The 15,399-nt window shown below is 41.8% G+C and overlaps 1 protein-coding gene across 2 annotated transcripts in view; it reads left to right on the top strand.

Annotated features, from left to right (window-relative positions):
- The window catches only part of ACSL3 (acyl-CoA synthetase long chain family member 3), a 725,290-nt gene that overhangs the window by 261,316 nt on the left and 448,575 nt on the right, over positions 1-15,399 (top strand). For both annotated transcript variants that reach the window (XM_078665968.1, XM_078665969.1), the window contains exon 3: positions 1,287-1,464. In XM_078665968.1, coding sequence (XP_078522094.1) covers positions 1,287-1,464 — 178 coding nt within the window. The remainder of the gene's footprint in view (positions 1-1,286; positions 1,465-15,399) is intronic.

The following is a 15,399-nucleotide window of genomic DNA, read 5'->3' as shown; positions in this document are numbered from 1 at the left end:
AGCTACTGCCCGGCCGCCATCTTCAGAGAAACGACGAAAAAAACCTTGACGGCAAAAAAACCAAAACCCCGCCCACAGCCGCGTGACGTGGGCAAAAGCCTAAAATTCTCGGGAACGCCCCCGAATCTGCTCCGGCTATGACAGACCGATCTCTGTTCCAATGGCTAGCCTCCATTTATGGAGCTAGCCAATGGAACAGAGGGGCGGGACTACACACACACACTGTACACAAAAGTTTTCGCCTGCGCGAAACGCTGCTTGCGCAGCTTTCGACAGGCGAAACCTAAAAAGGAGTGAAGCGAGGTTCAGTTGTAGCAGCAGTGGAGCACCATCCCGGCAGAGGGTAAAACCTGGACCCGGAAGGAGTTTCAGTTGTCCCGGATATTGCTCATGTGTATTGATGGGACTTTCTTCTTGGTCGGACTGAGGTTCATTTGGTGGTTCCCCATCACTTGGTGTCTCATGAATCTGGATCTGGTTCACATCTCTTCCGAAATATTAGGAGTTGGAACAAAAACTACTGAAATATCGCTCAAAGCGTGGGCATCTTTTGGTTACCCTTCTTAAGTCTCTTTCACCTCTTTAATCCTTTACTCCGTTGTTTTAAGTTTTAGAATCACTTGGGTATCTTGCATCTGAATGAGCGGGCATACCTATGCATCCAGTGTCAGGCCAAAGACCCCTGGAACATGAATGCTGGGAAAACTCTATTGAAACAAACCATTATAAAAAATGCAGTTCTAGTATAAAGCAATAGAAATATGTTTCCAGTAATTAAACTGACAGAGTAACTATTATCTGCCCTTATTTAGCGTTCCAGTGATCTGTGTCTGTGGGATTTTAGTTCAGTTTCGTGTTTGACGACCTGCGTTTAAAGTGAAGGGCAGTGAAAGGTAGCCTGGATCAAACAATGTCAGTCTAGGTACAAAGTGACCACCCCAAGCCAAGAGTGACATATTTGATCTTAATCCATTTACGTTAGCTTTACTTTGTTTACAGGGAAATATTCTGTCCTATAAAATGTCACCATTCTCACTCCCCGGGCTGATACGCATCATGGCCGATTGTGAAGCGTTATGTTGTATTTCCACTTAATGTCTGAAAACCAACTCTATTTTATTACATAGTATCACGTTAAAAAATCTGGCGGGGCTTTCTTGGACTACCTTTTGTGGTGCAAGGGAGAAAAAAGTGTGGTTTTTTTGTTAATAAGAAGTTAATACTAACTTGAAGCTGATAGTGATTAAATTTTAGGGATGCATTGTAATTATATTTACTTTTTTTAGGTCATCCTTGGACAATACAAATGGCTGACTTACGAAGATGTTCTGACACTTGCCTCAAAGTTTGGTTCTGGGCTTTGCTCTATAGGTCAAAAACCAAAAAAAAATATTGCCCTCTTTTGTGAGACCAGAGCCGAGTGGCTGATAACTGCCCAGGCATGTTTCATGTACAACTTCCCAGGTAAGTTCTGTTTATTTTTTATTTGTTTATATCTATCTTTTAATCTAGTCAGTTTGGTAATTTGAGGATCCGACACAATAGGCCTTTTAATGTTTATTTTATTTATTTAATAGTTAGTATTGGTGAAAAAACCAGTGCACTCAACATAGAATAAACATTTTGTACTCACGCATACTACATTATATACTGTGTAAAACAATAAATAATCACATAAATTATTAAACAAGGCACGCTAGTTCTATTAATATTATTTGTAGAGCGCGATACTGTCACCTGAAAAAGGCATACTTCAGAGATTACAGAACCACTTCTTCAAGGCTTTCCTAATGGCATAGAGATTACTAAATGAACAATCCTAGTCCGATCTACTATTCCATAGTACGGTATATTGTTCCATTGGCAAGCCACCTGTACAGAAAATTATCTACCACTAAGACAAGGTTTCTTACATTTAGAAAATTTGAGCAAATTGATATTCCCAGAGTATAATGATCTAGTTGGAAGATAGGAATGCAATGTAGGTTGATGCTGTAGGGGAAAAGTGTGATGAAAAGCTCTATGCGCCATGCACAGTGCTTTAAACTTTATATGCTTGGCCATGGGGAACCAGTGAAGAGAATCCAGAGCCGCTGACGTAGAGGAAAGCGTGGTAGAATAAAACCAGTTTTGCGGCTGACGCTTGTATGCGATGAAGATGTACAAGACATCTAGGTCCAGTTAAAAAGTGAAGTCTGTTTAAGATCATACTTAGCAACACAAGCAGGCGGGGATCCATTGGCAGCAGAGGTTGAACTTTATGGAGTACTCATTAGCCTAAAACAACTGGAGGATAGTTTACTAACATGAGTGAAGGGGAAGAGAGGTCATTATCCTTATAAACTACCAGATTTTGAACGGCCTACACTGTAATTAGATCTGAGCTATCCTTCAGTGGTCAACATTTTGCTGCCAATGGTTTGAAAAGAGACTGAAAGACAACTCGTTACCTTAGTCTTGTCTCCATTGAACTTAAATAGCTCTAAGCCACTGCAAGACATCTTGCGTGTATTCATGGAAAGCTGCCATTGGAAAATGTCTCCTCCAATCATTAAAGGACTCTGAAAAGTGAACCTGGATCTCGTTACACCTTTGCCATCTGAGTTCATAACAACCTTGAGTTACTATGAGATGGAGTGCTTGTTTTCACTTTCCCATTTAAGCACAGATATGACTCTGTGTGTGTGTGTGTGTATTTTCACTGAAAAAAACAAAGGTTTCAGACATGTTATAGTTCGGAATTAGCATTTAAAAAACCTTGGAAAATCTCTGAAAAACCCATAGATTTCCGGGCTGTTATAGTTAGCTGGACATTTCACTCGTACAAAACCATTGAAATTTCTCCGTTATAGTTAGTTCTTCTAACTATAACTTGCGTGCCTGCAATCCACTGCTGATGATGTCATATATTACTTCATTCATGACACGGTCAGTAACATCACTGATGACATCTCAAATGACCTCACTGATGACATCATCCAGTGAATGTGGTTTGGTTCGTCATTTAAATGTTATATATATATATATATATATATATATTCACTGAAAAAACCATAGGTTATAGACCATATATAGTTAGGAATTAGCATTTAAAAAACCTTATTTTACTCACACAAAACCATTGAAATTCCATATATAGTTAGTTGCACTAACTATATATCGCGCACCCGCAATCCACTGCTGATCATGTCACATATTACATCATTCATGACATGGTCAGTGACATCACTGATGACATCACTGATGACATCTCAAATGACATCACTGATGACAACATCCAGTGACTGTATGTTTCTGTAAAGTTAAAATATGTCTTACATATTGAAGAATGAGTGGATGTATAAGTGTCTGGATGAAGGATTTAGTAGGTGCGTGACTGACTGTATGAGTGAGTGATTAAATGTGTCTCACTGAATGCATGGGTTAGTGACTAAACTGTCTTAATTTGTGCATCATTATGTCTGTTGTGATGTAAACTGCTGCATGTGTTGATCATTAGCTATACGAGAGGCTATATGTGTTATTGATTGGTTGCCCAAGTATTTGTATGGAGATTGAGTTTGTGTACGGGTGGCTGGGAGGTGTGTGACTCTGTGCATAGATGTGTGAGCAGTTGATTCACTAGGTGTATGAGTTCAAGAGTGCATGTGGAAACAGCTACATGGGCAGTTGACTGTGTGCATGAGTGTATTGATGAGTGAATGGATATCTCAATGCTACATGTCATAGTAAGTACATATGTAAAACACAGTACATGTGAGAGTTGGCATATATAAATAACTGTGCATGAGAGCCACTGAATGTGTGAGTGGTTGTATGGATCATTGTGAACTTGTATCAGGGATTGTATAAGAGAGTAAATATGTGTTCGTATATGTTTCAATAAGTAAGGTGTGTATAACTGTATAGTTGAAGAAATGGAGGTGAGATTGTTTCTTTGCATGACTGACTAGGTGTGTGAGTAACTCCATGGATGAGTGACAGTGTGTGAGTGTCTGTATACACTGAGTGTATCTAAGGTTATATTAAAGTCTGAAGAGGTTTATCGTATTAGCACAAGAATGATGTCAAATGAGATGTCATCATTGATGTCATCAGTGATGTCATTTGAGATGTCATCAGTGATGTCATCAGTGATGTCACTGACCATGTCATGAATGATGTAATATGTGACATGATCAGCAGTGGATTGCGGGTGCGCGATATATAGTTAGTGCAACTAACTATATATGGAATTTCAATGGTTTTGTGTGAGTAAAATAAGGTTTTTTAAATGCTAATTCCTAACTATATATGGTCTATAACCTATGGTTTTTTCAGTGAATTTTCAAGGTTTTGTAAATGCTAATTCCTAACTATATATGGTCTATAACCTATGGTTTTTTCAGTGAATTTCAATGGTTTTTTAATAGCAAATATCATAAACTGTCGAATGTCAAGTACGTGGTAAGTAAAAACATTTTCGTGTTTATGCACACTGATCTGCTTTGAATGCTGCCCCCCACCCCTCATTTCTATTAGGAGTACTCTCTCTTTGCAGATAGTGAAGGGTAGTTAACGCAGGCCTTTGCCCCCGTTGTAATCCGTCGTGCCTGCTTCTCTCTCCATTTGATTGATTGTTCTCTTTGGTTCATTCTCTATTTACAAACAAGCACAGAGTCGCAATACTCTGTTTAGTCTTTGCAGATAGCGAAAAATCGTGTAAAAAAACAAAAGGAATCGAGCAAAATCAGAAGGCCACTAATGGGATCTCTTTTTGACCTCGCTAAAATAGAAACATTAGGAACAACCTGTTGAAAATAGCAATGTGTATGTACATAAGCGGCGTTCATTTGTGTTCACAGTACCCCTTGTTGATTGTTTGAATCGAGCATTGAATTGTTCGAAGTTGGTTCTCTTAAGGATCTTCTCTGCCTGCAAACGAGGAAGAATAGGAATATTCTCTCTCCCTTTGCAGATAGTGAAGGGTAGGTAACGCAAGCCTTTAACACGTCGTACCTATTTCATTCCTCATTGATTGATTGATTGTCCGAACATTGACTGTTTGGGAATTAGTTCTTTTTGGAGGTATTCCCTGTTTGCAAATAAACGTAGGAAAATCTTTGCAAGTAGTGAAAGGGTACGTAATGCGGACCTTTCTCCCCCGTTGTAATCTGTCATGCCTATCTACTCCCCACTGATTGATGCACCTGTTTCACCCGGACCGTTTACTAGAGATAGGTCATCTGGCCCGACCAGAGAGCACCCCTAGTGAAAAGGACATATGCAATAATAACGAAGTGATCACTGTATCCTGTTAACAGAAACTTTAGCATGAAACAACCTGGAAAGAAAAGAATAGGAAAACGAAAATCAGTAGGCCACTGATGAACTTTTTATTAAATAACAAACAAAAAAACGATAACAATACGTAATGATAAAACCTATTATTGTCCTAGAAACAAGAAACGTTAGAAGTAAGCCCGTAATAAGAAACCTGAAAACATCGCCCCTCACTGCCCCAAAACGTGTCTGTCCCACCGCCTGCCACGGCCAAATAACGGCAAACTGGGAAAGATAGAAGTCAGCAGACATCCGCCCCATTCTAGAAACTTCCAAAGGGCAACAGGTTTTCGGCTACGCCCAGCCGGAAGCAACACATAATAAGGCGGGTCCTGCTGCCACGCCTCGGCCAGGAGATCATCACGTAGGGTGTAGCCGGAGGAGAGGCCGAGGCCAGCGGGACCCGGCCAGGGGGATTGACAACACTGGAGAGTTTCAGGGGGGGGAATGTCCGTGTCCTCGACCCTCCCCTCTCTCTCCCAGTCCGGCCGCGGTGGCCCTTGAGAGTTGCAGGTTGTCCCTCCACACTCTCTCCCGGTCCGGCCACCAACAGCCGGGGGCTGGGGCCGACGGGATCCGGCTGCAGCCGATGAGCCAAGGAACCCGTTCATGGGGCCAGAGCAAAGGGCGTCCGGCCGCCATCCACCGGAGGTGCGGCCCAAAGACGGACGGGACATTTCTTCTTTCTTTTATAATGGCTGCGACAACACTGGGGGGGGATGTCTTGCACATGCCTCCGACCCCCCCCCCCTCCCCCCCCCCCCTCATCCTCATCGCCTGGTCCGGCCATAACAAATGTCAAGCGAGATGCCGTGGGGTGCACTGGGAGGGAGAGACGCTGCGAACAGGCCTCTCCCGCCTCCCCAGGTGGAGGCTTCCCAGCTGCACCCTCAGCGCTCCAGGTGCCCGGAAAAGGGTTCTTCCACTGTGGCAATGCTGCAACGTCTCGCCCGGCAGGGTGGAGCCCGTCCGCTCATTTGACCCCGCGATCGCCAGTAGCTACCGAACTCTCAAAATGGCGGTCGACCTGGCAAGAGCGGGCCCAGCATAAAGAAATGGCCCGGTCACTGGTTGACTCCACCACCGTAGTCCTCCACGACCTTGAAGATTCTAGAGGAGCCGCGGGAGTCTCCGACCCCCGCAGACACCCCCGATGGGGAATGACTGCCATGATCGCCCGTGGAGTGACGAAACTGTATCCGCGGGACGTCGGCGCTCCCATGCTGCCGCCAGCCTCAGTTTGAATGACTAGAATCCTGCAGACCTCAGTTCCGGTGAAAGCACAGTGTGACCCGGTAGGAAAAATTGTTGCACCCCCTCCCCTTTTTGACTGATAGTTCAAACCACCGATCCTTTCCTTTGCCCTTTTACCGGAACTATGGACTGCCTCCCCCTCTTTTACATTTTCTAGAGAAAACAAAACATTAACCACTACATTAGCATGCAGTTGACACCAGAACTGTTTTCAAATTGAAAACCAACAACATCTTCAACAGAATCCTTTTTGTTTCTGCTGTGACCCTGCTACAGCACAGGCATTGTCCCCAGCAGTAATTCTGCAATGCCGGTAAGTATAGCTGTGGTGCCTACTGGACTCACTCACCCCCGCGGCGCCCCACGCCGTTATTTGCTGGGCGGCAACTTACTAGACATCACCTTCGTGACATCCAGATTTCAGCGCTTTCTGCTGCCTTGGAACTATTCGCACAACAGACCGCTACTGACAATCCACCCCCCGGGACGCCCCACGCCGGATACCCAAATCAGTGCGGCACCCAGGCAACATCTTCTGAATTTTCATAATTTGAAAGAACTAGTAACATGTCCTCATCAGGAATTTTCTCATAAAGTCTGCAATGATGATTCTTGTAACTCTATGGTCTCCAAACATTCGATAAATTCGCCATCAAGAGATTGATCAAAAAAATCATTCAAGTCATCTCCTCCTTGTGAGAATATTTCATTATTGGTGCTGTCAATTTCAATAAATGTATTGGATAATTCAAAATAAATTGCCACGGTCTCTTCGTTTAAATGTTTTTACTGTTTTTGTTTTGTTGTATATATTTATAAGTTATTAAAGTTTTATAATCCTACTACTTTGTTGGAGTGCTATATATTTTTAATATGACACATAATTGTAAAAACTTTGATGTACAAAGAGTCATCCCTGGAATCTTCCGCTTCAGGCTCGGTCCCCTCCCCAATCACAATACAGGATGGTTTTCAGATAGTAGGAACACGTGTGGTGTGACGGATCTCATCGGGTGTGGGCCTTGATCTACTATAACTCCTTTGAAGAGGGGTGATTCTTTACAGCTGGGGCCATAAACTACATCTGCAGGGCTAGCTGATAGCCTGGACAATCGGACACAGAGGAAGAGGAGTGTCAGAGGGTGCGGTAGTGAATAGGGCGAAAGGGAGGTGTCGGGCGGGCACAGAGTGTGATTCTCAGGGAAGAGCAGCGCAGATGGGGGGAGGTTTATTGCTGATGCATAAAACAGAGAGCGGGGGTGACCAGTGCCTGGGGAAGATGCTTGCGAGGGTGGGGAACCATGCTACGAATCGACAGCGTGCAGAGAGTGGGTCTGGTCAAGGCATCTAAAATGGCTGCCGTGCACGACAAAAGTGTGGCATTTCAAAAAAGGCAAGATGGCGCAGACAATGTTTTTCAACACTTCCTCATTTCCTTCGAATCGAACGTTAACAGACGTTGGTGCATATTACCAAAGTTAAGCGATATTTATCGCTAACGATGCTTAGCAACGAATTTTTTACCGCTAAGCATCGTCAGAAATTATCGAAGATAAACCTTGCTATTATCAAGGTTTATCGCAAATGCGATAAAAAACGGCCGCAATGCATGAATATCGCTAAAAAGTCAGCGATATTCATGCATTACCGAGCTAATGCTCTTAGCCATGTTATCCACCTCCCATTGGATAACATGGCTAAGAACTGCTCAGGGCAGGTGTTAGTTTTTGGAGATATTCGCGCTTAGCGCGAATATCTCCAAAAGTTGGTAATAGGAGATAGATATCTTGCATGTTGTAATGCAAGTTATTGTGGTATATGGAACTCATACCATAATCTCTCAGGAAAGCAGAAACTGATCCTTTTGGGACCGCCTGAGAAGGCCTAGGAGGTGAGGGGTACTCTACTTTGCCCCCTTTTCACGTTCCGAACTATTTTTTTTTACTCTCTTCTGTAATTACACAAAATGGCAGCGATAAGATGCATCAGAGACAGACAGTGAGAGAAAGGAGGCCGGAGATGAAGAAGAGATGTCAAATACACATTGGAGATAATATAGTGGGAGAAGGGAAGTAAATATGAGTAAACTTACCATGTAACATAAAAATGTTGCACTCTATACTATAAGTCTCATTTTATACTACAATCACTTCGCTACAACCTCATAAATTAAAAATAAAAATGAATAATGTCTCAAACAATTTTTGATTTCTAAATATAAATTTATTCTTCTGAATTTTCAAAATTTGAAAGAACTAGTAACATGTCCTCATCAGGAATTTCCTCTTCAATCATCTCATCTGGAATCTCCTCATGAAAAGTCTGCAATGATGATTCTTGTAACTCTATGGTCTCCAAACATTCGATAAATTCGCCATCAACAGATTGATCAAAAAAATCATTCAAGTCATCTCCTCCTTGTGACAATATTTCATTATTGGTGCTCTCAATTTCAATAAATGTAGTGGATAATTCAAAAGAAATTGCCACGGTCTCTTCATTGTGAGCCATTTTATTTTGAAATTGCTTGCTGTAAATTGCAGAAAAAAATAATCACTTTCATTTATCGTTTTTAGTAATACATAATATAAAACTAACTTTATCAAGTATTTAGTATAACAGAAGGACTGTAAATAAATAACAGAAAACATTTTTCAAATTATCTTCAAGTGTACAACATAGTTCCCCTTACAAATTAACAACTCACCTTTTTAAAAGTAGGAGAAGTGTTAGTACTGTGTAAATCAAACACCAGCAATTGACCACCAAAAATTCCTCACAAATGTACCTCAGACAGTAGTATCACAAAATGGCTGTGGTTTCCTCTCATTTTAGATATATACATAACCAATTAACTTTCATCACACACAAATACAAAACCAAAGTAACATTTTAATTGGTTCTAAATTTCAACACTTTCAAATGTGTTTTCCCCATGCAATTTTCCATAGGACATTTAGATACGTCTACAGCCTGAATGGCTGAACGGAATTACACCAAACTTGGCAAAATGGTACATCAAACCTAAGAGGTCAGGGAGGATCTACTATGCCCCCTTATGGTCATTTGCCCCTTCGCTTTGGCCTCCTCTTGTCTCTCGATCCTACCGAGAGACAAGATGGCGGCCGCTACGGACTGTTTGGAATGTTTACAGACGCCGGAGAACCAATCAGCTTCGCAAAGCTCCGTAACGCGAAAAGTACGCGAAGCGGAGCGCTGTTACAGATGCATATCTTTTTTTGAACGTTAATTTCTCAAAATCCACTGGAGCACATATATTGAGACCTAGCAAAGGCACATCGGGCTACCAGTCCCTACAATTTTGCCAAGTTTCGTGCAAATCCATTCAGCCGTTCGATTATGATTATTTTTATTTTTTTTTGCCCCGCGGGGCCCTTTTAAAACCTCCACAACAAACCTAGGGGGTCAGGGAGGATCTACTATGCCCCCTTATGGTCATTTGCCCCTTCGCTTTGGCCTCCTCTTGTCTCTCGGTCCTACCGAGAGACAAGATGGCGGCCGCTACGGACTGTTTGGAATGTTTACAGACGCCGGAGAACCAATCCGCTTCGCTTCACAAAGCTCCGTAACGCGAAAAGTACGCGAACTGGAGCGCTGCCTGGTCCGCTGTTACAGATATATATCTTTTTTGAACGTTAATTTCTCAAAATCCACTGGAGCACATATATTGAGACCTAGCAAAGGCACATCGGGCTACCAGTCCCTACAATTTTGCCAAGTTTCGTGCAAATCCATTCAGCCGTTCGGGCTAAAAGTGAGGCCAACCGCCCTATGGAAAACTCAATGTTAAAAACACGTTTTGGGACCCCCCTTTTTTCTCGGCCCCCCCTTGACGAACCCCCCCCAAATTTTCAGGGGCTGCTCAGAAACAAAATGTTCCATTTTCCTGAAAATTTCAGCCAATTCCGTCCACAAACGCCAAAGTTATTAGACATAGAATTTTCAAAAATCCCATAGAGAAAAAATCCTAACTATATATACCTACTGGCGACCGCCAGTAGGTAATATATATATATATATATATATATATATATATATATATATCTGCATTGAAGGAGTGGATATATAAATATCTGGATGGAAGATTTAGTAGCAGTGTTTACTTGACTAATTTATAGTGTCTCACTAAATATATTGGATAGCGACTAAACTGTGTGAATATCTGTATCACTTTGTCAGTTGTTGTGTAAACTGCTGCACCAGTTGGTTACTAGCTATGTTAAAGTCTATATTAGTTATTGATTAGTTAACTGAGTATTTGTATGGGAGTGTGAATGTGTGTGTGATTCGGTGGGGGGTGTGTGACTGCCCAAAGATGTGTGAATAGTTGATTCGGTAGGTATATGAGGCTAAGACTACATGTTATAACAGTTGTTGTTATAACAGGTGAGTGAATATTTTTATGGGTGTGGTGATGAGCAAATATATCTCTCAATGGTACATGTCCATCAAACTAGAAAAATAAAAGGCAGTGTATGTGACAGTTGTTGTATATAAATAAGTATACATAAGACTCAGTGATTGTATGAGTGACTGTGTGGATAACTGTATACTTGTAATCGATGTTCACTCTAATTTCTTTCCTTTATGTGCGGCAGCGTAAGCTCTCTGTGCATTGCAACCAAGGCTAAGTGCGCCAGAAACCAGACCACGCGTATGCGCTGCAATTAACATGAATACCCCCGCCCTGCCAAGTAGTACGTATTAGACGTGGTCCACAACACTGCACTAAAATGCATTAATCACTCATTTTAGCACCTTGACAGTGCCTGTAATAGGAGTCAGTGACCGCGAGTGTTGGAGCTGAATTTACAGAAGTGCAGCAAGTGTTGGCCATGTGGTGCTATAGGCAGGACACTGGAGAATTGAACGAGGTGCTTCCTGCTTGCGTCATTGTTTAAAGTAAGCATTTTACGTACTGTCCGATGACGCAGCTCTGATATCGTGAGGCTGAGTGTGGGAAGCACTGAACTACGCATGTCTGCCTTGGAGAGGATTCCTGGTAAATGCTGCACGCACTCACAGGTAAAAGCATGTGATTTGCACAGGAGCCCCCGGTAGCCCTGTCTGGCATCAGTCACTGACAGGTGTGCGTTGGTGCATAAGCCCCGAGAATCCCAGGTCCAACATGAGAAGAGGGGAAAGCATGGCTGGCGCCCACAGGCTATGCACCGGCAGCAGCTCAGGTGTGAACAGGTTACCTCGGAAAGCAGGCTTCCACCTGTGAGGGGCCAATGTAAGGGCTCCTGCATACACAGGAATGATGAGGGAAGTGCAGGTTTGTAAAGAAAGGTTCTACTTCAAATACAACAATATGTGCATGCGCAGGAATGCTGAGGGGGATCTGCAGATTTGTAAAGCTTTGTACTATAAATATAACAATAAGTGCATGCACAAGAGATACCAGGGAGCTGAACGTCGGGGTTTGTCTATGAACAGTGACTTAATGCCATAGCAGACGATGGAAGGGGATACATGGCAGAACTGAAGAATTGCATGTGCGCAGCTGGTTTGTTGCTTTGTGTCTTCTTTATGCTGCAGGCCCAGAGCTGCCCTGCTCAGCAATGCTGCATGGAACTTCTCACTTGTAGTGCGGAGGTCCCCCGTTGCCACCGATTGACAATCCACCTACCTACTCAAATTCACCCATTTTAGGTCTGGTGTTAGCCAAGACCTTTTGATTTTATTAAAATATGTATCACATGCTTACATATAGGGGTTTTCAGCCACCTCTCAATCCATTGGTCTGTTGTTGTCATCAACATTTTTCTTTTGCCCACTACAGCATACAACATTCGGTCGGTCACTGGTTGACATTACTTTGAGTGACTGCATTTTGCTCTTTCACAAGGAGCACATCCACACACAAGTGAGTTCCCTTCAGTGCCAGTGTTCTTACTTTATGATTACTTTAGTGTTGCCTTTGTGTTTGGAGCCTCGTTTGATAGCAGGACACCTCTGATGCACATTCCATCTTTATTAGATCCCATCTCCGGCAATTGCTGTTTGAAATTCCTTAAGGAGTATTTTGCTTTTCTGACTCTTGCTAGTTTACAGCCTACCAGATCAAATTGTGTCTATTTGAAACTGTTCTGTCTTAAGTTATCCTCTTTTTCCCTCTTTCTTTTCTACTCTCTCTTACTTTTTTTTTTGTCGCCTTCTTTCATTATTTTTTCCCTTTCCTTCTCTTTACTTCTCTTACATTGCTTCTTTACTTTCTTTCCCTGTTTCTGCTATCCTTCTCTTTCCTCCTTCCTCCACTTACATTTTCTCATTTGTCTTTCTTTCTCTCGTTCCTTTGATGGAGACGGTAATTTCTTCTGGTAGTTTCTCAATGCAAAACCCTCATGCTACCTCTAATTTACTGCTCAAAAGGTGTTGGGCCCTTCACACCATGTATTACCTTCAGGAGACTTTAAATAAAGATGAACAGTCAAAATACAATTATTATTGTAAGCCAATAAAGAGAGTTGTTGATTATTTTAAAGGGTTTTATTTTCTAGTCAAAAGTTAAGTTTTTCTCTGACCCTTTATTCATTAGTAAAATATCAATCAGGTTACAGAATTTGGAAAACAGGAAAAATATCAATAATACAGAACACATTACAGTCTGCATATAAGCATTACATGTGGTTATGAAAATGTGGCGCAAAAGTTCAGTCACAATTCTTAAAGAGTTTCTAAGAAAAATAGTCTTGCAAAGCTAATCAATAATTAAATAGTTGGCAAAAAATCTCCCATAAAGAGAAATAAATGCATAAATCAAATAAATCTTTTTAGACCTAATTAATTAGTCGAAGCATAAACTTAAAGTTTAGCATCTAATTCTATCCTGATCCACTGCACTCTCTGTCTGTCTGTGTCTAAAAGAGGAAAGCAGCCCCTCCTTCACAGGCCTCAAAGGAATGTGGCCTGAAGTGCCAAGATATGACGTGGAAGCAAGAAACCTCCCCCTGACTCTCCTCGGACGCAACTCCCCTTCAGCAATCTCCCGGGACATTTCGCGTACCTAACCCATAGAAGCCAGCTGAGCTGAGAAAGCCAGCCCCCATCCAGAGAGGACAGTATTTATACCCTAATTATTGGCAGATTACACAAAGATATGTAGCATCTTTCAGGAAACCTGTACGTGATTGGTCAGTCATGATGGCATGAGTTCTCACTCCCCTGACTCATTCTAAAAACCTGACTTCACCAGTTTTAACAAAAGAAGCATACATGAATAACTACATTTATAAACATTTGCAACATTTACTAGGAAAAATGTTTCATTCTGATTCTCTTCCTTCCTTCCACAGCGTAGTCAGAACGGATACTTTTAACTAACTGGTACATTGGCACAGTCACAAGAATGTACAGTTCAGGTTGTCCTTGACTTTTTGTCATGAGGAAAGCTGCCACAGTCTGCGCATGCTCCCTTCTCATTAAATTGCAAGCCATAGCCTTGATGGATTCACAGGCAGCCATATTTTGTGTAGGCCCCAAAAATAAACAAACACAAAGATAATATTAATTTCATGTCAATCAGTCCATTATGTTTCCCACGTGCATTATTAATTCACACACATTATAAAAAGAGGTGTTATTAACTGAAAATGTTTATCAAAATATGCAACAAGTCAAAGTCTATTAAGACAGGAATGATAAATCTAGATTACATGGATGAGCTGGGAAGAGAGAAACACATTCTATTAATCTTCAAAGGTAAAAAGGCCACTTTTTCTCTACATTGCAAAAAACATGTTATTTCAGCAAAAGCATTTTCGGGCCTCACTTTCATGTTTTTCATGTGCCATGTTTTTAACCTGCACCAAAATGTGCGTGGCAATTTAAATGCAGCCTGTCTGTAGCACAAAAATAAAACAATGCCTGGCTGCAGATGAAATCTGCTCCATCACCTTTTCTTTCCTTTTCCCTTTCCCTTTCCTTCTTTCTCGTGTCCTACTTTCTCGCTTTCCTTTCTTTGCTTTGCTTTTTTCACACTTTCTCTTTCTCTCTTGCTGTCTTTCTGAAAGGTAAGAGTCTTGCAGCAAATGCCAGACTAATTGTCTTTTTTAGGTCTGCATTAGCAAGAAAACTGATCCAGCGGCTTACCAGCAACAGGTACTCTAATACCATATACTCACCTGGGCCCATAAAGACACATACACATTACCTGGTAATACACTGCTGGGGTCAATTATTTATGATTCTTTATCATTCAAGATTAGTCACTTCTTATTCTGCATTGGCCAAGTCCTTTTGATTCTGCAAAAATTATGTGTATAATATAGTTACTTTTAGTGGTTTTAGCCAGACTATATCCATTAGTCCATTACTGTGATATTCACATTTTTATTCCACCTGCTGCTCCAGCATGTATTAAGGGGCAATGTATCAGCCTGCTTCAGCCATTGGCTGAATTCACTATGAGTTGTGGCATGCTGCCCTTTCACAAGGAACATATCAACACACAAAGTAGTTCCCCTCAGTGCAGTGAGTACTATGCAAATGTGTAGTTTTTTTTAGACCTGAAAACATTTTTTGCCTGGAGATTGAGGCAGGCTTGGTGTATTTACAAACAACAAAGCTTTTCAAAAACCTTGACAAAACCAGAATTGCCAGAAGGCTGGCTGCCAATGCCAGACCTAATGGCTTTGCCAATGCTTGTTTATAAACTGTCCTCCCAGGACAGCTATAGCCCTCAGTCGTTCATTCGCTTGAAAGACACTCGCCAAGACTTTAATCCTGCCACTAGTATCTGTGGAAAGAGGAAAGGTGTGTTTATCCTGCTTAAGTCCTTGCAACCGATTGAGTATCACT

Source organism: Lissotriton helveticus, chromosome 11 (assembly GCF_964261635.1).
Source record: "Lissotriton helveticus chromosome 11, aLisHel1.1, whole genome shotgun sequence".
Taxonomy (NCBI): domain Eukaryota; kingdom Metazoa; phylum Chordata; class Amphibia; order Caudata; family Salamandridae; genus Lissotriton; species Lissotriton helveticus.
Note: the sequence above shows the minus strand (reverse complement) of the source record. Positions and strands in the feature narration are given on the sequence as shown.